Below are 27,429 nucleotides of genomic sequence, written 5' to 3' on the forward strand. Positions count from 1 at the left end.
GCACCTCAGAGACACAGGGTTTAACAGTCACACCAGAAAGTGGTCATTCTGGGCTCTGCAGCCTGCCTGGTGCAGGGGGAGGACTCCAGGTGGGGCCACTGCTTTGTCACCTTGGGACTTCTAAGGTCCTGAGTCACCTGACCTTCAAGGGCTGTGGAGTCGGTCGCCATGGCAACCCGGTGAGGCTAAACACTTGTTCTAGTTAATAAACACGTACCGGGTACCTGTTATGTGTCAGGGGCTGAGGACACCAAGAACAACAGAATCTGGTCTCCTACTAGCAAGGTCCTTAGAGTTACTGAGGCAGGGGGAGACAGCATAAGCCAACACGGACAGAGGAACGGTCAGGGGGATCTGGAAGGAAGGAGTAGGCCCAGGCTGAGTCCTGGAGACCCTCAGGAGTTTGTCAAAGGAAAGGTGCGAGGCGGTTCATAGGTGCAAAAGCAGGGAGAGACCCTGGTGGTCAAGGAATGGCGGGGTGGGGGGGGCAGTGGACATACTAAGCAGACAGCCGAGGCTGAAGGGGAGCAGAGAGGCAGGCAAGGATGGTTCAGGCAGCAAGGGCACTTGGCTGGGAAGCCACCGACCTTGGCATGATCAGAATCGTAACTCAGAAAGATCTCTCTGAACAGATAGGGGGTGGGGGAGCCTTGAGGCAGGAGTCCCCTGAGAGTCACCACAGGTGCCAAGGGAGATGTGATGGACGCCTGCGGCAGGCATGCCAGTGAACACTGGGGCTGAACAGAGACTGGCCAGGCGTGCGGGGACAGGGGGGCGTCCAGGATGAAGCCTCAGGTTTGGCCTGAGTGGCCAGGCACTATTACCCAGGAAGGGGCTGGCGGTCAGTGGGGCAGCCTGGACAGCCTAGGCAGACGGAGATCACAAGTAGGTAGAGAAGCAGGCAGAGAGAGAGGAGGAAGCAGGCTCCCTGTCAAGCAGAGAGCCCAATGTGGGGCTTGATCCCAGGACCCTGAGATCATGACCTGAGCAGAAGGCAGAGGCTTAACCCACTGAGCCACCCAGGCGCCCCCAATGCTTGACTTCTTACCCACGGTCCCTAGAACTTGAACTTGAAAAGCACACATGAGAAGCACAAGCTTCTCCAAGTTCAGCATAATGCCCAAATACCAGGAGGGAGGGAACACGAGAGCAGGTTCCTAGGTTCCCTGAGAAACCTCAGCATGTCTGGGCAGCAGATCCCAGCAGGGCTGTAGGAGCTGCTCAGGCAGGACTTGGTTACGGGCACTTCAGCGGCTGGCATGGCTGGCTGGGAGTTGGGCTATGAAGCTACACTCCAGGGGCCAAATGCCCAGCCACTCCTGGGTTCAAATCTCAGCTCAGCCCCTAGTTGGCTGTGTCTTCCCGAGCCAGGTCCTTAACCCCTCTGTTTCTTCATCTCAAAAATGGGCACAACAACAGTTATGCTGCACAAGGCAGCCAGAAGGGGCAGGGAGGGAGGGAGAGCAGGGGAAGTGCTCAGTCCCATGACCGGGAATAGGGAACACTTTCTGGTTAAGAGTTGCCTCTTCTTGCTCATCAGTGCTAATAACGACAACATCCCAGATGTAAGGTGGGTGCAGAACGTTCCCCTCAAACCTCTCACCACCAAAGAAGTAGGAAACAGCTTTTTAACTCATCCTAGGCAAGGGAATACACAGCATGACCTTGCACCAAGGAGCGGGAGGGAAGAAGTCTCTGAGGCCGGCCCCAGACTCGCCGAGCAACTGGCAGAAGACGCTGGTGGCTCTGCGCTGCTGCTCCTGGTACTTGATGGAGGGTGACTTTGCAAGCAACAAGGCACTCTAGTAATGCTCTATAAAACTATAAAATTTACTTTGAGAGCACCAAGTCTAATTACTGCGCCCAGACTCTCTGCATTTTTAAGAACGCCCCCTTTTTTTTCCTCCTTAAACTCTTGATCATAAGGACTCTTGTTAGCAATACTCTGTGTCCTTCTTGTTTCGCTTGTTGCCATGGCAACGGAGCAGTGTTTACCAGCCTTTCCAAGCTGGTACATCTTTATTAGCACCCGGATCCCAAGAGGAGCAGGAAACAGTGCAGAGGTTTAAAGAGCATTAATCCCCTTAAGCTTTGCAAACCTCTCTAGTTAGGGAGTCCATAAGGGAGGGGGGAATTGGGGTCTCTGCCATTTTCAGGGCCCTACTGGAATCGTTAAGCCTCCATGAAGCACCAGACCGGACCCCCCCCCCCCCCGAAAAAACACCACAACTTCTCTCTCTGAAGCTTCGGTTTAAATTTTTTCTCCTCCTGAAAAAGACAAACTTGGGGGCTGCCTGCTTGTGCTTCACAAGAAAAGTTCGCTGCCCATCCATCAGTCAGGGACCACCTCTCTGGCCACGCTGCTCTGTCGTGATAAATACAGGCCTTCAAAACATGGTTCTCTCTTGGCCAGGAGGAGAAACGGCCATAAAGGCCCACTGGCCGGGCCCCCTATGCAGCCCCCTTTCTGCCCCTCCATGGTGAAAACCAACAGACGATACCGAGGTCAGGCAGATTTCCAGCATATTTCAAAAATCCCACCTCTGAAACAGCTCGAGAAAGTGCTCCAGGTCTCAGCCTCTCCAGGAAGGTTTTTCAAAGTCAGCACCAGAGCAGAAGTGGGAAAGGAGGGAGAAGAAAGGGTTTCTTTACATCGCTTAAAGGCAGTTCAATGTCCCAGTCCCCCTCCTACCATATAAATGTCTCTTTTATCCTTCATCCCAGCTTAGGAAAAAAATCAAACCCCAGCCAGGGCTCCAGGAAAACCTGTGGCTGAATTTTGAAAAATCGCACAAGTGAAAGGTGATACCAACATTCATTCTGGCTTCCCAAACAGTTTTCAAATGGGTAATTTTGAGCTGCTGAGCCTTGGCATCCTCCACGGCCCCCAGTCCCGCGTTCTGTGCCCATCAGTCCAGTTCAATCCGGGCTGCCCAAATGAAACACTGGGGCCATTAAGAGCTAGGCCTTGAGGGGGGAACGTCCTGGCTGGGCGGCTGACAAAAGGCTGCGTTTCCAACCCAGCAATGTCTGAGCCCACTTTTGAATCTACCCGGCGTCTCCCATTATTCCCAGGGGTACTCAAAATTCTTAAAACAAAAAATTAAGTCATTCGGATCATTTTTCTTGTTTTGGTGGGATAAAGGGTTCATTCAAAGACCAGTATCACCCTCTCAAAAGACTCCCCAGCCCAAGCTGCAACAGCATGAAAAACTCAGGAGAGCTTGGTTCCTGGACGCTACCAATTCTAGGTGGTCCCACCGTCATATGGTTACAGTGTTATTTATCGGTGACATTCCCCTGGGTTTTCTAAAAGTACTTGAGGTGCCTCAAAATGCTCAAGCACGTACAACAGTGGACAAGAAAAACATGAATCAAGGCTGTAACAGGGAGAACGGTCAACCGTGTCGGGGCTCAGAGCGGGAGCAGCCCAAGGACTAGAACTTCTGATTAGGGAAACACTGGAACACCAAGTTTCTGAACGAACCCGAGGAAACACTAGAGAGGGGTCACCGGTCAACAGGGATTAGAACAAACTCGCACAGAGCTCAGGAAAGCCCATCGGCCAAGACCTCGAGAGAGTCAGGGCCAGGCTGGCGACACCTAGCGTCTGGCCTGGTTACTTCAGGCCTGGGGCAGAGAGCACCCCAGAGGCAGAGACCCAGGGTCTGGAGGCAACAGGATGTTGAGTTGAGGGGGAGGCTGGGATGGGAGTAGGCAGGTGGGAATCTGGCTGGCTTCCTCATTCAGTGACACGAAGCCGGCAGAAAGCCAAGCCAGGCTTCCTAGGACCCCCTCGGAAAGGGAGTGAAGAATTACAGACCAGAGAGCAGGACTCTGAACTTCAATTAAACCACAGAAACTCCCCCGTGGGTTATGTGGGTTACTCCGTGGCATCGGCAGTAAAGTCTCAAGAACGATGAGTCTTGAGGGTCCGTGAGAAAGCGGGAGGACAGCACCCCAGTATGTAACCAGTCCTGGGGCAGGGTGAGGGTCACGTGGCCTGGGTCTAGAGCACTCTGGACAAAGCACAGCCTCTCTGGGCAGCAAGTAGAGTAGAGAAGTCAATCCTTCTGGAAGATGAAGGAGGTAAGGAAAAGTCAGGCTGGTTGGCCCAGTGTGGGTGTTCCAGTCCAATGGTGAGAGAAGGCTGGGATGGGCCCAACTCCTGTCTGAACTTCTGTTTTTAGAGGAGACTCTGGTGCCTAAAACCACCTCCCAGGCAACACTTGTCCCCAGGAGTGGACACTCAAGTCCAGCTCTGATGTCTGTGGTCCCTTTAAATCCTTTCCTGTCCTTCGGAGCCTAGGGAGAAATGCTCTCAAGCAAAGGGCTAACTGGGAAATGCCTTGTTATTAACCTCCACACCTGCACCTGAAGCTAAGATTCAGCAGCAGGTGGGGGACGGGAGGGGGGATATGGCAGTGGGGGAGGGGAGGGCTTGAGAACGGGCTTGTGTGCGCATGTGCGACCCATGGGTGCATTCGGGGATCGACAGACTTAACACAGCAGCCAGTTTGCTTCACGCACCTGATTTCTACCCTTGGCTGAACACCAATTTCCAATCCAATTGCCACCTCGTCCCAGGCAGGCTGCGGCCAATAGGTCTCCTCCGCCCACCTGGACCCCAGCTTGCTGCTCTTCACACTGGCCCCCTCCCTCCTGGGGACAAGTGCTTGGCACCTGCCAGGTTAAATCTGGGGCCAACTGGATTCTCCAGGCGGGGTGGTGGGGGGTTTCTGATGAGGGCCTCTCCCTCAGTGCACAGGCACATCAGCAGGGGGAATTCAGAAGGCAGCTGCGCCTGGCGGGGAAGCCCTTGGACACTCAGGTTCAGCCTCAGAGGAGGCTTTATTTAGTTCTCGGGATACTACTGTTCCCCATGTCCTACTACCGTCTACCTACAGGCGCCCAAAGAAGAGGACTTTATTCGTTGCAGAAGCCCACAGTGCCCCACAGAAGCGAGCCTTTATGCCAGTTCTAAAGCACTTTGAAAAAGAAAAAAAAAATCCTTAAAAATGCAAAAAACAAACAAAACTATAGGAGGAGATTGTTCTTACTATACCGATGAAAGAGAATGGTTATTAGTCACAAATTTTACTTGTATCTTCTAAAACCATCTTCTTCCCCTACCAATTTCCAATTTTTGGTTTATTAGAAAAATGTCTTCCGAAAAATTCTGTGAGGTGAGGCCTGGGGTTCAGACGTCTTCAGTGTGGATTTGCTCAGGCAAGAGATGGAAGGAGTATGTTAGAGTGTGAGTGTGTGTGTGTGTGTGTGTATAGATCTTGGATGTGTGAACTTCTGAATCCTGCCCTAAGCATTCCTAAAAAAAAAAAAAAAAAAAGGAAAGAGGTCCTCAGCCTCCTCTCTTTCCCAGGCTGAAAAATTCCCAAGTTTTCCAGCCAGGCTTCCAATAGATCAGACAGAAAGATGACAACAAGAGGAAAAGGGAATTAAGAAGGACTGAGAATGAATTTGGATTTCGGCTTAACTTTCAATTCTGACTCCAAAATTCCTTTTGGAAGAGAAATGGTAAAAAGAAGGGGGGAGAAAATACGGAGTAAGAGACATTGTGTTCTTTCCTTATGACCCAAAAAAAATCCAAACCTTGCTATTTTAAACACGGAAAAGCAAAGCGTGTGAGGAACAGCTTGCATACAGCTGAAGCCGGCATTATTTACCTTGGGGTTCCGATACGCACTCGACTTTTACTTCTTAAGCACTTTTGCAACGCAAGAGAAGAAAGAGGTAAAGGCCCAAACAGTATAGCATACAGAGATCTGTCAGTGGATCCTGAAGGGTTGCCCTGGGTGCTCTCCTGCCCAGGCTGGCTGTGGGGCCTTGCCAGCTACTACTCCCAGCCAAAGCCCCCACTCCGGCTCTGACAACGGTCTGCAAAGCCCCCCTCCCTAGCAATGGTCACACTTACAAGTGGCATTTATCCATGGCATCTACACTCAATCCTGTTGAGGTTTTCTCCTAATTGGCTCAGAAAAGATGGTGTCTGCAGACAGCTGGGGCTATGGGTGGGGGGGCAGGCCAGCTTCCACCTCATTTGGGGGGGACCAGTGCCAGTAAAGTGGCCCCAGCATCAACCAGCTTCTAAACGCTTGGATGCCAGGCTCAACGGACCCACTAAAAGGGCTGTCTCCAACCTACTCTTCCTCCATGCAGCAGGGCGTCAAGCATCAGCTACAATCTCTTGGTCAAGTGCACAAGCCTTGTTCCTGAACGCAGATGCAGCAGGGTGGGCCAAGGAGCTAGGTAGGGTCCAGCAAGATTCCAGGCTCCAAACCCCATTCTCCGCCTCACCCTAGCTGTGTGACCTTGGTCAAGGGAGTGGTCAGGGGGTAAAGGAGATGCACCAAGCTTCAGTGGTACCCCATAATGACTGTCATCATTCACTCATTTCCTCAAAAACTATTCACCCTGGGGTCCCTGGCTGGCTCAGTCAGCAAAGCATGCGACTTTTGATCTCTGGGACGTGAGTTCAAGCCCCACGTTGGGCTCAGTGCCTACTGGGGGGGGTGGGAGATACACACCCAGCCCTTAATTCTTGAAGGTGACTGGTTTCACCGCTGAGGGTAGGGATGAAGGGGAGGTGGGAAAGGAGGCAAAGAGTTACCCCAACAGGAAAGCCCCGGTGATGAAGACAATCAGAAGTGAAGGGAGAATAGGATTCCCTATTCACACGCTGAACCCAGACATTATCGGCTGATACCACGGGGCGCCGTGCAACTAGGCGAAGTCAAGAGCTTCGGGTCTACGTGTGGGCAGAGGGAGCTGGGAGCATACTGGATTATCTTGTTTAAGGAACAAGGAGAAGAGGTGTGAAGAGGCAAACACCAAATGTGCTAAGTGCCCCCAGGTCGCTCATTAAAAGCCTGTCTTCCCTCGGGGTCCCCTGAATGATGGCTCCAGGCAAGGGAAGGGTCACTGACCCAGGAAGCTCTAGCCCTCCCGCTCAGGCTGCTGGGGCGCCTGGGAGTCACCCTCCCTCCCTGCCCCCCCACCCCAAACTTATTTGGCCCTACTGTTTACAGCTCACCACACCACAAATCTTTTATTTCTTGTCACCCACTGGCCCGAGCTGTCCCCACTCCCTGTTTCTTCCAGACAAGTTAATAAGATGGAAGGCTCCCCAGAGGCCCAGAGCCGGCGAACATTATCACTTGGAAGCAAGGCAGAAATCCTGACACATCGGAAATGACTTCAAGCCTATTAATTACCCTTTCTTCTTTGGCAGATCTTTTGAAAGAAAGCTTGACAAATTGAAAGGAAGGCGAGCATTGCCTCCCCACCCCAATTAGGCCCCCACTCCCACCCCAGTAACACCCATCTGCTACCCGCCTTTTGATTTTAAACGATTTGTCAGAACGGTACCCACACCTCCAAGGGTCCCACGTCTGGTCTGCATGGTGATGGCCACAAAAAGGCGAGCCCCCCTTTAGGGACTAAGTCTTTGAAATCAAAGAGATCTGGAAGCGGGAAGAATTAAGGAGTGGGCGGGGCTTAGAACCCCAGGGCCGGCCTTCCCAGGACCGGCACAGGGAACCCAGACCCCAAGGCACACACTCAGAGGAGGAGCGCCCACGGGGTTCCTCATTCCTCGGTTGACAGGCGCAATGACGCCTGCACTCCTGGGTGCAGCATCCTTCCTGAAACCCTCTGGACAAATCCAGCTGACAGAGCGGCGTGGGGGAGGGGCTTCTCAAGCCAGAAAACCCGGCGGGCCAAATAGTAACTGCATCTCCGTGCTTCCCCGTCTACTACACTGACCTTGACCCAGGGCTCCCTGGAACATCCCTTCCTTTTTTTTTTTAAAGATTTTATTTATTTATTTGACAGATCACAAGTAGGCAGAGAGGCAGGCAGAGAGAGAGAAGGGAGGAAGCAGGCTCCCCGCTGAGCAGAGAGCCCGATACGGGGTTCGATCCCAGGACCCTGAGATCATGACCTGAGCCGAAGGCAGAGGCTTTAACCACTGAGCCACCCAGGCGCCCCGGAACATCCCTTCCTTAGTGAGGGTTATGCAAAAACGACTAGGTAGGTTCTTTGCATTGGAGAGCCCTCTTCTTTGGTGTCCCTTTCCTGTATCTATTCAAATCTCCAAATGGATTCCAATGGTTATGAATAACAAAAACAATTATTGATTTTTCTTCCAGAAATGGGTTCCTGTCATCAAAGCAGTCCCCTTATCAGTGAGGAGAACCGCCAGCCCTTCAGCGGCTCCACCCTGAACCTATAGTCAGCCCGGACTGAGCCAGCTCCTCATAACCAGCGACCGACAAGTGAGAACACCTTGGGTCTATTCTCCAAAAAACTACCTCTCCTCCTCCCCTCTGCTCCAGCCCAAGGCCTTGGCAGCTCTCCTCTTACCTCTACAGTGAACTCCCACTGGCTTTCCCCTACTGCCCATGTGGCCCTGTCACCCCTCAACTCAGGAGCCAGTGGGATCTTTGCAGAGCAGAAGTCCTCTGTCTCTGCCCTTCTTCCCTCCTTCCAACGGCTGCCCTCCACCTCGCCCGGACTCACAAACTCTTCATGGTCCAACATCTGTCCACCTCCCTTGATCATTATCTACCTACCATTTTCCCTCTCAGCCATGGCCTTCTGCCCTTCAAACATGCCACGTTCATGCCCACCCCAGGGCCCTTGCACTCACTGTTGCCTACTCCTTAGAATACCTTTGCCTCCTGATTCAAGTATCTGCTCCTCGGGGAGGCCACAGCCACCTGCCTGCCTACACAGGCCCTAGGCGCCTTCTCTCCGAAACAAGGGGAGCTCCTAAAGAAGGAGGGCTAGGATTAGGCCTGCTTTGTCCCTGTAGTATTGCTAAAACTTGAACAGCTCCGGAACACAGGGTGCCCCAGTATACAGCAGAGCCCCCAGCACGGGATGGGCCTCCGCTGGTACTGTGTGTGTGGAGGGGTGTCCCTCTGCCCTTGGCCAATCCTAGGAAACCCAGAATGAACACATGATTGCAACAGTACAACCCCGCCCCCATCGCAGCTCTGAAAACACCAAGGACTTCAAGCTGGAATGACCCACTGCCTGACCACCCCTGGCCAGCTGGGAAAGCCCCATCACCACCATCTATGCAGGTCCCACACAGCCTTCCAAGGGCATTCTAGATTTGAATCTCTACACCTGGGTTGGCTAAAGGCAAGGCCACCCACCCAGGCCCCATTTTTCTGGTGCATTTCCACCAGATCGTATTTTAAACTCAAAAAATGTTTTAAGCCATTACCTGGGAAATCATCGAATCGTTTGTTCATTTTTATTAGTGCCGCTGTAATTAAAGAGAATCATATTCCTGAAATCTTAAACTGCACTTAACAAAACCCACCCTCCAACCAATTAGTATTACAATAACCACATTCCCTTGTTGCCGCTGCGATTAGCATTTTGATTGAATGTCTGTTGAAAAGTGAGTGGTAACAGAAGATTGTGTTCAGAAAGTAATGTTTCTTTATTCGTCACCACCGAACCTTGTCTGGTCGTCTCCAGTCTCAGCTCAAAAGAGACAAGACAGTTTCCAAAAGCAGTCATTTTGGTGGCGGATTATATTTTCAGGAGGTGGGTGATAAATTAGGCATAATGGTTCCGGCATTGCCAGCTAACGCACAGGGACCTCCCACTGACCGTGGCCTTGGCGCCCAGCAGCTGCACCTCTACAATTGAGGCCCTGGGGGAGGCGGGAGGTGGGGGAGGAGATCCATGTCCCTGCCGCCGAGGCACCTGCCCCTACCCCAATAATCTAGGACAGTAAATGCCAGGCCTTCACGCACAGCACTTTGGGAAACTCAGATGTAATAATGCCTCTGCCAGATAAGCCAGTGACCACCGTGATCCCTACCGAAGATCACCATTACCCACTTCTCTGCCAGGCGCTCGGAAACCTGTTATTCTAGCACGATGCCATCTCCAGTCGTCATAATAATAACAATAAAAGCACCAGTCAGTAAAGAGATGGGTTAACAAGCTTCATTACCGGCTGAGAATGCCTGTCTTCTCCATGTCACAGGAATTAAAGACAAGAGTTCATTAAGTCACTGTATTAGAATTTAAACGACCTGCTGGTGCAGACAGCTCTATTTACGGATGCCCCCCATCCCCCCAACATCGAGGCCTTGTGTAGCTAAATGGAGAGTTTCAGAACAGAACGCAGCCAAACAAAATAAAAGTTTCCATTACAGCACAGACTTAACTCCAGGCAAGTCAGCTTCTCAACTAGAGGAGGAAAAGGGTGCAGGAGCGGGGATGCTGGCAGTTAGGAAGGCCATGAGCCCCAGGACAGAAATGTGCAGGTAGTTAAATGTCAGCCATCTGTCTGTCCAGGTATCAAGTTTCAATCCACAGCAAAGGAAATGCATGAGTTTCACCCACTTCCTGCCCACAGCTCACCATACACCGACAAGCTGTGTTAATGCACCATTAAAAAAACAAAACAAAACATCTAGGGTGGCTAGGTGGCTCAGTCAGTTAAGTGTCTGCCTTCCGCTCAGGTCAGGGTCCTGGGATCCAGCCTCCCATCAGGCTCCCTGCTCCTCCCTCTGCCCCTGCCCCGCACCTGCCCCCGGTCATGAATTCTCGCTCTCAAAAACAAATAAAATCCTTAAAAGAGAAAAGAAAAAAAGAAACCAAAAAACTTTTAGAATTCAGGGCGGGGGTGGGGGGGTGGGGGAGCACGATAGGGTTCCTTTGAAACAATTTTCTCCTCCAAGCCCCAGTTCCGTTTCCTCCCCCAACTCCAGCTTCTTCCCTGGCTGACAGATAGGATTTTATAAGCGTCAGGTAGCAATTTCATTTTTAAAACGCTCTTATCAAGGATTTAGGGTGAAAGATAAAAATCAGCACAGTAAATCATCATAAAAGAGTGTGGTGTGAGGCATAGCATTTTACAAATCAAAACAGTTAGCAGAATGAAAAGGCAAGGACAGGAAAACAAAGTAAGTTTAAGCATCCTCTGAAAGGGGGCGGGGATGAGAGGCCAAATGAAACAGAGAGATCACCCTTCAGATTTCCAAGCCCCTTTGGTAACAGGCTTGGCATATCGGCTAAGAAGTGCATCAACAGTCCAATTTCCACTTTAAAACAGGAGGTTTTTAGAAGGCATATATATTGTCAAACTATTACACGCACTTAACTAAAGGGCTTTCTTTCATCGAAGTCATCTGACCTGCAAGCATGTGTTGCTAATATCACTGCTTTATTATTTAGCAAATCAATTTCTTCATGGAATGACTAATAAGGCAGACACAGCTGCTCTCCTCTTCCCACCCAGCTGCTACCGCCCAGGCAGCAGCAAGATTTGCTAGGCTACCTGCGGTTTCTTAACCGCCCCCAACCCCCATTTTGCTAAAGAAACTTAAAAAAAAAAAAAAAGAAAGAAAGAAAAGGGGTTGGGGGAAGAAGGGTTGGACTCAGGAGGTGCCAATTTAGGATTCAGGCACTTTGTGGAACCCGTTTATACTACCCAGGAAAAGTTCAGACTGCTAATTGACCAGACCAGGGTACCAGTCTTTGTTTTAGCAAAGGATTTTATTAATCCCGTCATAAAGGAACCGCCTAAAATAAAGTAAAAATACATACGGGCACCTACTTACCTGTTTTGATATTTGTAACGTCTTTCATTTCAGCTTTTTATTTTTATTTTAAAGATTTTATTTATTTGACAAAGAGAGGGAGAGAGCAAGCAAAAGCACGGGAATGACAGGCAAAGGGAGAAGCAAGCTCCCCACTTGTCAGGGAGGTGGATGTGGGGGGGGGCTCAATCCCAGGACCTGGGATCATGACCTGAGCTCAAGGCAGCCGCTTAACTGACTGAGCCACCCAAGTGCCCCAATTCCAGCATTTTTAAAACCAAGGACCACAGCCGATTCACGTATGCACCATCCCCCACCCCCGCCCCGCAACATGCACAAAGTTCCCCCTTTAAAGTTCCCTTTCCCATTCAAAGTACACCCTTAAAATGGCAACCCCCTAAAAAGTCATTAAGACATTCGTTCTAACTTTTTTTTTAATATTTTATTTATTTGACAGAGAGAAATCACAAGCAGGCAGAGAGGCAGGCAGAGAGAGAGGAGGAAGCAGGCTCCCTGTGGAGCAGAGAGCCCAAAGCGGGGCTCGATCCCAGGACCCTGAGATCACCTGAGCCGAAGGCAGAGGCTTTAACCCACTGAGCCACCCAGGCGCCCCTCGTTCTAACTTTTTATTCTGACTTTTTAATCTAAATTCACCAATCTCTTTGGAGGCCTCCCCGAAAATTCACAACAAGAATGTGCAATTCGGGGGCACCTGGGTGGTCAGTGGGTTAAAGTCTCTGCCTTCGGCTCAGGTCATGGTCTCAGGGTCGTGGGTTCGAGCCCTACATCAGGCTCTCTGCTCAGCAGGGAGCCTACTTCCTCCCCTCTCTCTCTGCCTGCCTCTCTGTCTACTTGTGATCTGTCAAATAAATAAATAAAATCTAAAAAAAAAAAATTTAAAAAAAATGTGCAATTCGGTGATTTCCCATCTGCCAAGGAATGATTCCATTATCCATGAAAAGCTAAAGTTCTACAAACACACGATGGGAAATTATTAGGTATTGTGGATACACATTCCTGTTGTAAAACAGGATCAGTACTATGGGCAAAGTACAAAGCTCCTTTTGTAAATCTTACCCATTTTTTAGAAAGGTAACACAGCATGGGGGAGGGAGCAAATTAAACCATAATTTCAGGCAATGTTTCCTTATTGTCACTCAGAAAAATTGCCAGGTGTTTCCAGAGTAGTTTATACATAAATATACTAGCTGAATCAGGAAATTTTCCCAGGGCAAATGAATCAACTTAATTAAAAGAAGACTAAGATGCCAAGCCTAGTGATTTGGGAAGTGGGGAGGAAATTCTGAGATCTAAGGACACACCTTTCTACCTGGCCTTCGAGAGTGAAGCACATCCGTGTTTTAAATCCTGGTGTGGACACTGGCTGCAGTAGAGCTACCTGCTGGCCCACCAGGCATCATGGGCTAGGGGAAGGAATGCAGGACTTTTTTTTTTTAATTGGACCAATATTTTCAGTCTTTCTTCCAGGTCACCTGTAAACGGCAACTACAACCCCACCAAAAGCATTTTTTTTTCACTTTTAAGAAAGACACTCCCCCACCCAACACACCACAGTTAGTTTGCTGGGTAATTGTTCCTCCTTAGTGTTCCCGAATGTTCCATCTTCAGGTTAGGGCTTTACCAAAGCTATCTCTCGAAAACACCTGCAGCTCTTACACTCTCCTCCAGACAAGACCACTGCACCTCCCTTTTATGAGCATTAAGTCTCGGGAAGGGGGAAGGTACAGAGCAGAGGGAGTGGAGAGGAACCTCTGTTTTCAGGCAAACGAGAACAGGGACCACAGCAAGAAGGGCCTGCCCATTTTCCAAGCACTCTCCTGTCCTGTGTATGAATACCATTTGCCAAATACTGGGGACATAATGGGTGGGAGATGGGGAAGACACAGATAAGGATCAAATAAACAACACAATCACTGACAACTGAGAAATGCCATGCAGGAAGAGGACAAGGAACCGGGAGCCCAGGCGACTGATGGAGCTGACCCAGTCTGGGGATTTTGAGAAGATTTCCCTGGGAAAAGGATATTTAAGACTCCTTCTGAAAGGTGAGTAAGAACTGGCCGGAAGTGGGAGACAGACTGTTCTTGGCAGCCCGAGGAACTGCGTGTGAGGGCGGCCCTGTTAAGGCAGTGCGCAGGTCAGTGCGGCTGCAGCGACCCGGTATCGGGGGAGGCTGGACAGGACAAAAGGGCTGGGCTGCAAAGCCTCTGTAGACCAGCGTCCATATCTTACACCTTATCCTACCAGGGACAGGAAGCCAGCAACATATTTTTGTTGGACAGTAGCTCGATTCATAACTGGCACAACAGAATGGCAATTATTCCCACCTCCCCCTGCCCACATCACCAAGGGCCACTCACCTAGACGAGACACGACCTCCCCGCCAGGCTTACGCACCAGGGCACGAAACCTGGTCAGCAGCCCTGCCTCAGTGAACTTAAAAGCTGATGGCCCTCCAAGAATGTCCGACCCAGGGCTTCCCAGCCCTGACTACACACTAGCTTCGGCTGCGGGAGCACGGAATCACCTCCACGCCCGGACTCCAGCCTCGAGCCTCGCTTAATTGATCTGGGGGTGGGCCCCAGCCAGCAGTCAGGTTTAAAAACTCCCCAGGTGATTCTAATATGCAACCAGGATTGAAAGCCGCTGATACGGCCGGAAACCTCGGACATGACAGCCATCATTCATCATACGGGCCTCTTAGAGCAGCTGGGCTGTGGGATGCCCTAAGTCCTACCCCGCCACCCTGGTCTTCCCAGCCAACCCCATCTCTAAGCAAGGAAGCCAAAGTTAGTCATGGGGAGTCAAGCAACTCTTAGGGTTACGGGAAGAATCTAAGTTCCAATGAAAGGAACATAAGTGGATGAGGAGAACTTTGGGGGAAGTTCTCTTCTCAACTTCACCACGTAGACCAGAGCAGCATCGAAACCCATCGAGGGCCCTTCTCCCAAAGCAATGCTTCCAATGGGCTCCCCGGCTCCACCACCGTGCCTGCCCAGTGAACGCACAGCAGCTGGGTGTGAAGCACCAGGGAGCCCAGGCCGGGTGAAAGATGCACCGCACAGGGGCCACTGTTGCTTCTGTGTCTATTCTGGGCCCAGAATGGATGACATCACCTCCAGCGGCAGTGGAAAGAGGGAGTCATGAATCATCCGTGAACCGGCCCCAGCCTCTGAGATAATAAATCGGATGTCAGCATCGTGTCCTCCGCAGACCTGGTGCAGAGGCGCCGGCTTTGCCCCGGCTGCCGGAACACACGCACCGGCGCTGGAAACATCCAGACACGAGGCTGTACTTTCAATGACTTCCTGATATCAAGACGGGGAGGTGAGTTGAAGAAATTTCGAATTTGTAGGGAGCCCTTGAAGGTGCCCATCTTTGACCACTGGAAAATCACGGCAGGTGTTTTAAGTACTGCCGGCCTTGCCAGCGATACCCGCGGGTTAAGAGAAGAGCGTCCACTTGGGGTCCCAGACTGTGGCACCCACTGTCATCCTGCAAGTATCGCCATCTTGACCCTCGACTGCACTAATTTAGCTCAGAAAGTCACTCTAGGATTGCATTTGGCCCAAGTTCCTGCCTGGAAGGGTTTCTGGGACAACATAAAGAAATCAAGAATCTGTCTGGCAGGTTCTGAAGTTTAGCGTTGTCTCGCTGTGTGCTCTATTTTTTCCAGGGTGGAAGCTGGAGCAGGTATGTAAGGACGATATAGTGTGTCATCTCACGCAAGCTCTCCTGACTTCCTTCTCTCTTTCTCTTCTTTCCCTAGGCAGCCGGACTGAGTGAACCAAGCTGGAAACACCCACCTAACGAGCGGTTTGCCTTCTTGAGAGGGCTGGGGGGTCTGACAACGCCCCAGTGTACCTGGTGTATCCACAACTCTGAAGCATATTCTTTGACTTCCAAAGAAATGACTGAGCTCTGAAGAGGACTAAATTAAAAGTGAAATCTCAGAATTCTTTGAGTGTTTCTACTGAAAAATACATGTAACACCCGAAGGTCAATTTCATGTCTTTGACTAAGTTCAACCTGGGAAAGTCAAGAACTCTGTCAGGATTTGGGAGCCGTGTTCTCAGATTTCCCCTGCACGCAGCTTGGCCGCGGGAGCAGCAGGACATGACCGGGACGCACCACGAGTGAGGCCAGCCTGCCATGGACACGTGGCCCGGAAAGAGGCACCTGGCCCGCCCAGAGTGCTGCTCCGCCCTCTGGTGTTCCCCAGGGCAGCTCTAACAGCTTGCCACATACTGGCGGTGCTAAAAACAACAGAAGCTGAGTGTCTCACAGTTCTGGAAGCTAGAAGCCCGGCATTAAGGTGTTGGCAGGGTCACATTCTCCAGTGTCCCCAGGAGCAAACCTGTCCCGAGCTCTTGGCTTCTGGCATTGTTAGCAATCCTGGGCTCACGGCTGTGTCACCCCCAGTCCTGCCCTCATGGTCCCATGACCTTCTCCCCCACATGACCCAACATGGCCTCATCTTGATTACCTTTGTAAAGACCCTATTTCCAAGTAAGGTCATTCTGAGCTCAGAGGGGTTGAGACTCCCTCTTTGGTGGAGGGGGGATGCAATTCAACCCGCAATACTCTCCCATCTTGGCCAACCTAACAGCATCTCACACAGCGCTCTGGAGTGTTAACATTTTCTCCAATTGGCAAGCCCTAGCCTTTCTCCCCCAAGTAACAGTAATGGTAGTAGGAGCAAAATAACAGGAGTTGTTAGAGTACTAAGGCCAACACTTACAGATGGTCTCCTAAGTAGCAAATGTTTCACACAGATGAATTACCTCACTTATACCTTCTGAGTCTGTGAGTTAATAACATTACCCATTTAACAGATGAGAAAACTGAGGGTCAGAAAAGCTTTCTAACTTGCCCAACGTCACACAATTGATTGGTCATAGTGCTGAGATTTGAACCCAGCACTGTGACATGAGACTGAAGCTCTCACCTCTTTGTCACATGGCCCAGACACCTCCCCACTTCCATTAACTGGGTACTTGCTGGGTCTTTTAAGCTATAAGCAAGAGGGACATAAGGGGGATTCTGTATTTGCCATATTATGTAAGGTTCCCACATGTTTATTAATCATAACTTGGTTCGGAAAATGCTTTTAAAATTTTTTAACTGAAAAGTACTTTGAGGGGCACCTGGGTGGCTCAGTAGGTTAGGCATCTGCCTTCAGCTTAGGTCCTGATCCTGGGATCAAGCCCCACGTCGGGCTCCCTACTCAGTGGGGAGTCTGCTTCTGCCTCTCCCACTGCGTCTCTCCCTCACTTGTGCTCGCTTTCTCTCTCTCTCAAATAAATTAAATATTTAAAAAATAAAAAGCACTTCTGGGAATGGAGGGTCTCCCATGTGACCTCTCTCCCCTCCGGCCTGAGATAAATTCAGGCAAACCATGTTTCTTTCTGGACCGGGACCAGGCTGCCTCTTCTATTAATAGCACATTGTCTGGGAGGAGCAGAAACTACTAAGAAAATCTTCATCTATCTCTCTGACTCTCTGTTTATGGATAGAAAAAGGCAACTCAGATGCAAAAGGATCCTAGGCTGCATTTAATCAAATGTAGTTGTTCGAGATCAACCTGGTCCCTCTCCCTGGCAGGAGAGAAAACTCTGATGAGCCAGGGCCCACACCTCCTTCAACCAAGCATGAGACGCCGCCCCTTGTACCAGGCGGATCATTACAACCGAGTTCTAAAACATTTCCGCAAATGTCAGGAACAAGGCAGCGGTGACAAGTGTTACTGTGTTAGGGAGCTGCGAGGAGGTGAATTTTTTTCTTCTGAAAGCTCTCTCTCCTGTGTTGTATCACTGCGTTTACAATTCAAATTGGAATGAATTTTAAACGCTTACACTAAAAAAGTCAATGTTTGAACAGGTAATAAATGCACATGGTACAAAAATTCAAAAAGTAAACCGGTATACAATAAAATGTTTTTTCCTATCTTTGTACCTCTGGGCATTTAATCCTCTTCCCCAGAAGTGAAGGCTGCTTTTTGTTTATGTATAATTGGCATCTGTGAATCTATAGGCATGTGCAGAAAACATATTCAGGTGCTTGGAATGCCCGGGGGGCTCAGTCGGTTAAGCATCTGCCTTTGGCTCCGGTCATGATCCCAGGGTCCTAGGATCAAATCCCGCATCAGCAGGGAGCCTGCTTCTCCCTCTCCCTCTGCTGCTCCCCCTGCTTGTGCGCTTGCTGGGTCTCTCTCTCTGACAAAAAAATAAATAAAATCTTTTTAAAAAAAACAACAACAACACATTCAGGTGCTCACCGTGGCCAGGCCTCCAAGTCCCTTGCACTTACTAACTGCCATAAGACTTAGGCTAACCCGTCATCCTTCCTATTTTACAAATGCGGAATCTGACTCCCAGAGAGGGTAAGTAACTTACCCAAGGTCACACAGCCATAATGTCGCAGAGGTCAGCTTCAAACACCAGCTGCCTGACTCTAGGGTGTGTGCTATTATCCCCTAGGCCATTCTGATGCTTTGTGACCAGGTCTGTGGGGGCCCTTGCAGAAACAGACTAGGCACACCCAAGTATATGTTTTGTGTGTGAAGGGGAAGGGAAGATGATTTTAAAGATTAGGGTCTTACAAATTCAAACATGGATTGGAGCTTCTTTGCCTCAAGGAGTTAAACCAGTGGTCTTCCTTAAGGGGAAAGAAAAGAAATGAGATGTGCTCATGCTGGGCGCTTAACTGGTAGGAAGCAGGTGGCTTACCCTCACCAGGGAGCCAAATGGGGCTCAAAGCTCTCCAGTAACTTGCCCAAGATCACAACTGTGGGAAGTGGGGACGGCCTACAAAACTTAGGGTCTCGGAGGATACCGTGCCCACCCAGAGAGGCAGATGGCCCAGCGTGCGGCCTCTGCTTGGCGAGGTTTGGAACAGGTGCTGGAGTGTGGAGCGGCACAGCCACAGGGCTCCTCTGGGGTTGAACCCAGAGTCCCCAAGGCAGGTGGCCACCCTGGCTTCCGGTTCCCGGGCCCCTAGCAGTGCTGGGGTGCTGAGAAATGGGGGGGCTTTCCATCAAGTCGCCACACAGGAAGGCCCGTCTGCCTTCAGGCCCCACGCCCTGGCCTCACCAAGATCTTCAAACCCGTTGTGAGAGTCGGAGCTGGGCCTCTCTGGGAACAGGGCCCAACAAAAGCCTCATTGTCCCGCTCTACAAAACACCATTTCTGGGTCAGTGAAGTTGCTGACCCTGGGCCCACTCCCTTTCTGCTTCCGTGGGCCACCGCCAGGAGGGAGGCAGGAAGGCCTATTAGCTCACCACCCTTCTGGTGCCAGGGCGTTTATTCCACAGGAAAGAAGTTTCAGATTTATACTTTAGCTCCAGAAAGCCCAGTCCATCCGGGGTGCCAGATCCCCCTGGCGACACAGGCTCCCTCCGGCACTGGGCGTCCCCCGTTCCCCCAGCCCTGTTGCTAGGGAGCCGAGGGCTTTGTCTTCCTCCGAGTCTATAAAGAAAAGCAGGTGAACAGAAACCAAGCTACTCTGTTGATTAATATCTCAAGAGACAGCACCGGAATGGGCGCTTCCGGAACTTAGCGCGGGGCGGGGAAAAATTAAAGCCCTCTCCTTGCTTTCCTGCCAGAAATAAAATTAAGGTCTCAGATCGATGTTGCCAGGGCTGGGGTATCTACGGGAATCTTTAATGGCCTCCTCTGCATGTTTTCAAATGCACATTCCCCTTCAACCCTGCCCTTTTAATTGGTTATTTGAGAGGTCATGTTTGCACCAATTTCTCGGGAAAGCTAATGGTGTTTATTTAAGGAGAAAATAAACGTGCAGACGGCTCTGGGGTTTGGTCTCTGAGAGATGGCTCAGGCTGGGGGCCGTGGCTCTGTACCCCATCCCCTCCCCTCCACCCTCCTTGCTGCGTATCCCTGATAGTATCCCTGATAGACCGGAGGAGGTCCTGAGATGGCTCAGGTGACAGGTCAGGCCTTGAGGGAAATGTGCTATTGGCTGGAGGGGTGGGGGGAGTGGGGAGGGAAGGTACAAAGTAGCACAGCCCGGGAGCAAGGCCCTACCAGGAGTGAAGAAGCTGGATTGCACCCCTCATGCTGGGAACGTACAAGCCTGCCCACCCCCCCCTTATACAGCCCTGGCTTTAGAATGAGACCCGCTAGGAGGCCAGCACCCCGGGTTCTGAGCATCTGGCGCAGAGAGGTGCGTGGAGGTCCATTTACAGCACTACAGGACGTGGCAGTTCTCCCCCATTCTAACTGAAGCGTGACCAACTTCGAGAATGCGCGGAAGTGTTTTCCAGTGGAATCTCTCCAAGTACCCAAAGACAGCAATTAACATGCACGTCACTGCCAGTCGCCCTCGCCCTGCTCCCCACGTCCCTTCTCCCCCAGGGGTGGTCGGGAGAGGACACAATCATATTGAGTTGCTACCCCATTCTGAGCACTCTCTCCAAGCATCCTGGTTTATCCATATCCTTCCTAAGCAGTTGTCCCACACCAATACGGTCCATTGTGGAAAGAGAAGATTATCACCCGACGCGATAGAGACCCTTTGCTTGCATTAAAGAGCCCGAGTGGCATGCTTGGTGGCCACACCATCCTACAGACTGGACTGAAAGTTCTGTGTGGCCAAATCCCTTGGCTGGGGTGCATGGCTTCTAATAGACCGGCAGCAGGTACAGAACTGGGATCAGTACTAATCATGATGAAATTACTGCTTTAACCCCTCGATACATCTCGGACTTGGGGTGGCACCTGACAGGTGCCCACTGCCATCGGCAGTGTGCTCAGGGGACGAGAGGCAGCTCTGGGAGGTAGGGACCATGCAAAGGCATGACTGTACCAGCCAGACTCCAGCGTGGGCACCGAGGCCCTCCAGCCACACCTCCATGTATCCTCACCAGCTGTGATTCCAGGAATTTCTGCCGCCCTTCCTACCCCACCCAACAACCCTCTCCTGCCCAGAGGGACTTCTTCCTCCAGCCCACGGAGTCCCACCTACCGGCTGTAGAGTTCCAACCTTCTTTCTCAGGTAAGGTCAGAATGCTAGACTCTCATTAGGAAAAACACACACGCACATTATCTTTGACATCCCATACCTACGAAAGAAGCCATGCTTTTCCATTTTTCATTTAGTTTCAGCCTTTGTGGAACTCCTTTTACATTCTGCACCCCACCCCCGCCAGCTTTGGGGAGCAGGCACCAACGAACAAATAATTACAGGGCAATCGTGAACCATGTCTAGCATACATAAAACAGTCAGTCTGGACGTCAGAGGTCAATTTCAAAAGTGAGTGTCTGGCAGGTAGTCAGGACATTAAGGGCTGTTTTTCCTCCTTGGAAAAGCATTATCTTCTAGCACAGTTTCAGTGACATCTTACTGGCACCACTTTAATAAATAAACTGATTACACAAATTACGGAGACCTTCAACGTTAGCCAACCGCTTTTTGGGACAGAGTTGCCGGGCAAGCCTTGAGGGAGACGCAGAGCTCCATCAGCCCCACTGCCTGGACGTGAGCCTGCGGAAAGCCTCTCCCTTGGCCACACGGGCCCAGCGGGTGCCCTTCTGGCCCCACAGCTCCGGGTAGGGCACAGCCACCCTGGCAAAGGACCCTCCGTGTAGGGAGCCTGCTGATGACGGTGCCCTCAGGGGCTGGGGGGGGGAGGGGGTCATGAAACCACCTGGGCTGCGGTCAGTACCACAGAACCCCTGGCCCTCTCCATGGCCATGAGCATGGCACTGAACAGGAAGCCCTTAACAGCATTGAGAGGAGTCCTTGTCACTCTGAGCTTGACCATCCTCTCAGTGTCTCTGTCCCTTTGCCTCTAGCAACATTCTGGAGCAAACAGCCCTGCTGGGGAATGGAAGCCATGGGAGGCGAGAGGGCCTGGCTCCAAGTGTCTCCTCCATACTTCCCTCTCCAGCAGACTGTCACCAGGCTTGACTCATTTTCCCCTGGGCCCCCAACCACCCAGCCCTCCCTTGATGGGCCAGATGTGGAGGGACCAGCAGTGCCGGGCTTATGAATCTAGAGGCCTGGGGTCAGAGAGAGGGACAGCTGAGGCTCCCCTGGAATGACACTCATGGTGGGGGCTTCCTTCCCTGATGAGGAGGTGAACAACCCACATCCCCACGTTCCTCCACTCTCTCAACCAGGGCTGATGCACGTACGGTGAAGACAGATCCAAACCAGGCCACCCTCCCTCCCTCTTTCTGGCTCACACCTCTGCCCTCTGCCTCCCAGAGGGCCTACTGGAAAGGACGGCACCTTGTATATCTTCCTCCAGCTCCTCCTGACCAGCCCAACTCTGGGATCAATACCTAATGCTGAATTGAAGATCTTATCTGAGTTTTGCAAGGATAAAGCAACAAACTTTCCCCCAACGATTAAATCCTTTGATGATCAGCCCACTATTTTTCAGACCACCTCTAACAGCTTTTAGAGAGCAAATGAAATGACTGAGAAAATTGGAAAGCCACCTTCTTTCTTGCCCTTGGGCACAAAGAATCTCATGGAAGCTTTTATCAGCCGCTTCACTCCTACCTGGCTGCAGGAACCTGCTAAGTGCCCCCCCCCAAAAGCTACATGCCTCAGTTTCTCTGCCTGAAATGGAGGTGCATCACAGTCCAGCAAGAAGGGCAGGTGGAAAAGGACCATAACAAGGAGGTGCTCAGGAGTTAAAGTCACCGAATCCCCTGATTTACACCACTGCGTTGGGGCACCTGGGGTCTCAGTCGGTTAAGCAACTGCCTTCAGCTCAGGTCATGATCTCCAGGTCCTGGGATCGGGCCCCACATCAGGGTCCCTACTACTCAGTGGGGAGTCTGCTTCTCCCTCTCCCTCAACCACTCCCCCTGCTTGTGCGCTCCTGCTCTCTCTGTGTCAAATAAATAAAATCTTAAAAATAAATAAATAAATAAAACTAAACCACTGCCTTGCAGCGGGCTTGCAGAGCAGCTGAGAGCAGGTACTCCGGGTCAAACAGGCGGGGTTTGTATGCAACTAGGGACTCTGGGCAGCTGGGTCCACCTCTGACCTTCCTAAAGATTCAATAGCACGTGCAGGTGCAGCCCGGGGTACAGAATGGCTCAGGAAGCACTGGCTGTTTCTACCAGGAACCTTAACACAGCCTGGGGAACACAAAACTCACTGTACCAACCACAGATCCCCCCTCTTTCAGGATATCTGCCCAGAGTGCTCTCAGAGGATGGCTCCCAGCTGTCCCTTCATTCCAGGATGTCCTCAGGACAAGCCCAAGGTCACATGGGCTTCCCAGGGTGGGTCACACCCTGTGAGGGATCAACATCAGGGGTAAGGTCAGCCCTAGAACCCTGGCTGGGGCCAGCCCTAGCTTCAGGATTCCCAGGGCCTCTCAGATCAGCTTCTCCCTCCGCGCATATGCTGGGGACCCAAGACGACCTCTCACCTCCCTCCCCTAGCTAAAAAATCAAAATAAGAAAGGACTAAAAGCCAGAACCCTACGTTAGAGATCCTGGAGCTTCCCAAGCCCAGCTCCCCCACTCTGCAGAGGATGAACCTGAGGTGTCAGAGCGGGTAGGAAATGTGTCCCGGCCAGGCGTCAGGGAGCAGTAGGCGCTGGAGGGAGTTCTGCTCTAGGCAGAGAGGGAGGGAAGACTGCACACAGCTGTGTGAGTCCCATGCTGAACGACCTCCTTCTTGCTTCCACAGGGAGGAGTACATCCTGGGAGGGCTCATTGTCTCCTGTTCCCCTGGACTCTTTCCCAGGGTGCAAGTGAGCTCCAAGTACAAATGTAACACGGGAAGAAAGACGGGCTGTCGTTTCTGTGAACAGCTGTAACTGAGGGCCACACTGTCCCTAGGGGACCAAGGGGGAGGACAGGGGTGGGGCGTCACCACTGTGGGGCAAGGGGAGGACACTCAGCCCTGACCTCTGGCTCACGGTGTCAAGAGAAGTGGGACTGGGTCCTGTGAACCCAGCGGACCGGACTCCCAGAATCCCAGGCCAAATGGTGCAGCCTTCCCTGATGATGGTGGTCCCAGCTCCAAGGGCACACAGGTGGTTTTCAGAAGGCCTGGGTCCAGGCTGCCTGACAGCGCTGTGCTGAGAGCTGGGAGAGACTGTGCCGGGCAAGCATGGGGACGGAAGGGAGGGTTAATGCTGGGCACCTCCTTAAGAAGAAAGCCTGCAGCCCTGCCAGCGGGAGAGGTGTCCTTACTTCTGTCTGCCACTGCAGCACTTTCTTCTTGATAAGATAATGGGAAACAGGAAGCTGAGGAGGTGAAGGGAAGGTTGGGGCAAGGTGGCTGCTGGAGGATTTTCTTTCTTGTGCTTATCACCTGATTCCAAATGCACATTCCAGCAGGCCAGGGATGGGGCCCACAGTTCCATATGTAGGATTTGTGCTTCCGTGGTGACACGGTCCTTGGTTGGTTGGTTTTTTTTTTTTTTTTAATTCTTTCCCCTCCTAAATGCTCTGAACCACTTAAGCACTACCCCAGCATCAGCACCCAGTTCAAAGAGAAACGCTCAGCTATTTAAAGGGGCTGGAAAATGGAGCGGGAGGAAAGCTCTCCCCTACACGGAAAGAACACCAGGGAGAAGGTGTCTGTACAGGAAGAAAGAGGAAGCAGGACGTCAGGGCCTCCTTGTTGAAACTTCTTGGCACACCTTCCCTCCTGCCTTCTCCCCCCCACCACCAGTGGGACCCCCCCCCCACCCCTCCTGGGGTTCATCGACACAGGACAGCTCTGAGGGTGGGCGGCGGCCTGTGAGGTCAGACCCAGCCCCACGCTCAGAAGGGCTCCACTCTGAGTTTAACACTTGGCTGTCACCTTGCAATCCTTAATAATTTTTTACTAAGAGGCCCCCACTTTTCCTCTTGTTCTGGCCCCATGAATTATTCAAGTCTTACATCCACGACAAGAGTCCTCCCCCTGGTAACTGGCTGGGGCAGGACAGAGCAAGCACGGGGGCTGTGCCCAGCCTCCTTCCTGCCAGTGCCCCCCACCCCAAGTCCTGATGCAGGAGGCCGAGCACTGCCGTCCCTGGAGCCACTCTGAGCACAGGGCCAGTAGAGGTACCTCCCTTCACCTCGAGGCAGGAGTCAAGGAGGGACCGGGCCCCATCACCACACCCTGCGCCCTAGAGAAAGGGAAGAGGCGCCCCCCAGGGCCAGAGGCCTTTGGGTTAGAAATGAGGGAGAGCCTCCTCCCGCACTGCCTCTGGGGCTATGCCTGGGGTGCCCAACACCCTCAGCGTGACCCCGCCTGTGTCTGTTACTAGCTGAATAAAGTGGCAAGGAGTCACCAGCCCTGGGGTGGGGAGTGGGGCAGATGACACGTCTCCTTCCAGGCACTGCCCTGAGGGCTGCTTGAGATAACTTCTCATCCCCTCCCAACACAGGGCCTGACCTGGAGCGGATCAGAAAGCCCTTTATCCGTGGATATTCAAAAAAAAAAAAGAGTGATAAAGGCTGCTGGCACAAGGCCACTGGGGAATCTTCTGGGAACAGGAATTCTAGTACTGACCACCACTGCTTCACTCAGAGGGGCCTCGGCCACCCTGATAATAAGCAGATGAAAAGGCTCTTCTTAACAAGTCCGACCCCACGAGGAGACCACAGAGAAGGAGCGGAATTTGAAAACAGCAGTCCTAGGAATGAGCCCCTGCTCTGACCTGGGGTGTGTCCCTTACCCCCTCTAAGCTTCCATCACCTCAGGCCCAACACAGAGGTGACGACAGTGAAAACAATAATGATAAGAGCTAACCCAAGAGCCACTGATGTGTGCGGCACTAGACTCTGCAAGCAACCCGACAGGAAGTACTCATATTATCCCCATTTCACAGATGCATAAACTGAGATCCACAAGATAAAGAAGTTAAGGGATTCTCCCAAAGTCACAGGGCTGCTGTGAAGATCAGATCAGACGATGCACAGGGAAGCAGGGCTTGGACACCCCCTCCCCCACCCTGTAAGGATGATGGCGGAGAATAATCAGGAATTGGCCCTCTCTGCCCACCCCCTCCCCTTGCTCTCTCTGCTCTCAGGGTGCTGAGCAACTCAGAGGGCAAAGCAATCATTCCACACCCGTAAGCTCTTCTTTTCTTCCTCTCCTTCCCCTACTTCTCATCCTCTACCCTCCCCATCCCTTCCCAACACCGTACACCATTGATGCCCCGGTTTTCCCATCCAGTTTTCCATTCTCCCCTCGGAGGACGCTGTTGATGGACGCCCAGGAAGCCAGACTGCCAGGCTCACTCAGGACAGCCCCTCCTCCTTCTACCCCCCCCCACCCCCTTCCTCTCTTTCGCTCAGCCTGCCTGCTCCCACCAGGAGAGACGTACAGTCAGAGCTGGGTAACTGCTTCTAATCACAGGTGACAGCAAGAATGTAAACAACACAAGAAACATCTAAATGCAATCCAAGTGGCAAGGAAATACCGCTCACTCTGGCTCCTCTCAAGAACGCTGCTTCCTGCCACCTCCCTTTCGAGGCTTTGCTCATTAGCGCCCGGTTCATAGGAGCCTCAGAAACCAGGAGCTTCCGGAGAACAGGAGATGGAACGTCAAGTCTTAACCTTGGACTCTACTACCTCTCAGAGGATTTTCTAGACTCGTCCAATTTTCTGTTTAAAGCAGTAATTTCAACGTGTTCCTTTCTTGGAGAGGGGAGGTATGGAGGTCAGAAACCCCTCCGACAATCTGTTCAAAGCGAGGAACGTCTCCCAAGGACAGCACAAACTTAACACATTTTGTGCATCATTTCAGGGGTTCACAGACCCCCAAGTTGAGACCTACTTTCTAAAACACGGATAGGACAGGAAGAACACGGGAGAAAAAGGGAGTAAGTGCGGAGCCTTCTGAACATTCCAGACGTGCACACAGGTGCTGCCGAGTCTACAAGCCCTGTACACGTCGAATAAACCTACAACAAGGGTATTATTTTTTTTCTTTTCTGGCTCTTCGGACTGACAGTGTGCTTCTAAACCACCTCCTTCAATGCAAACTGAAAGGTCAGCTGAGTAATTGTCATGAATAATTTCCACTTGGATCGCTTAGTGCTCAAGCTAAGACGAAGAAAGCCAGGATCAGAAAGGGACATCGGAACATGGGTTGGGCGTGGCTGATTTTTAACTGTCAGAGGGTCTGGACTCTATGTGCTGTGGTGGCCCCCCATGATGAATACAGATGTTCAAAAGCTGGGCAGGCAACCAGCAGGAGGGGCCAGCTTCTTCTGCAGGGGCTCTTACCTCGGTGCCTGTTGGTCGTCTTATCAAACATCAGCATTGCGTCCTCCACCTGCAAAACAAACCAAAAGGGAGTCTGCTTTAGGAATTTTGACCCAACGTACAAAATGCTATAGGCTGCTGGGGGAGGGTGGTTTCTGTGGTCAAAGTCATGGGTACTCATGAAAATTTATTTGAAAACAAAAAATGAGAAAGAAAAAAAAAAATCACCGTCTTTCTGCCTAGAACAACAGGCAGTTAACAACTGATGTATTTCCCTTTAGTTTTTGCCTTAAAAAAAAAAACAAACAAAAAAACCTTATGCCTATTTTAATATAGTTTAAATCATACTATATTTGGAATCCCCCCCCCCTTTTTTGATACAATATTACAATACTGCAGGGGCACCCGGGTGGCTCAGTCTGTTAAGCATCTGCCTTAGGCTCAGCTCATGATCCTAGGGTCCTGGGATCACGTTCCGCACGGGTGTCCCTGTGCTACAGGGAGCCTACTTCTCCCTCTGCCTCCCTCTCTCCATCTCATGAATAAATAAAAATGTTTAAAAAAAAGTACTACAATGCTGCAAATAATTCCCAAATGACTACGTCATGAATATTATGTTTTT

The 27,429-nt window shown here is 51.4% G+C and overlaps 1 protein-coding gene across 8 annotated transcripts in view; it reads right to left on the reverse strand.

Annotated features, from left to right (window-relative positions):
• Positions 1–27,429, reverse strand: part of MSI2 (musashi RNA binding protein 2) — a 389,833-nt gene that overhangs the window by 113,542 nt on the left and 248,862 nt on the right. For all 8 annotated transcript variants that reach the window (XR_006815826.1, XM_045983868.1, XM_045983869.1 and 5 more), the window contains exon 7: positions 26,829–26,877. Coding sequence is in view for 7 of the 8 variants with exons in the window: in XM_045983868.1 (XP_045839824.1) it covers positions 26,829–26,877 (49 nt within the window). In the remaining variant the exon portion in view is untranslated. The remainder of the gene's footprint in view (positions 1–26,828; positions 26,878–27,429) is intronic.

The sequence above is a fragment of the Meles meles genome, chromosome 18, assembly GCF_922984935.1.
Source record: "Meles meles chromosome 18, mMelMel3.1 paternal haplotype, whole genome shotgun sequence".
Lineage (NCBI taxonomy): Eukaryota > Metazoa > Chordata > Mammalia > Carnivora > Mustelidae > Meles > Meles meles.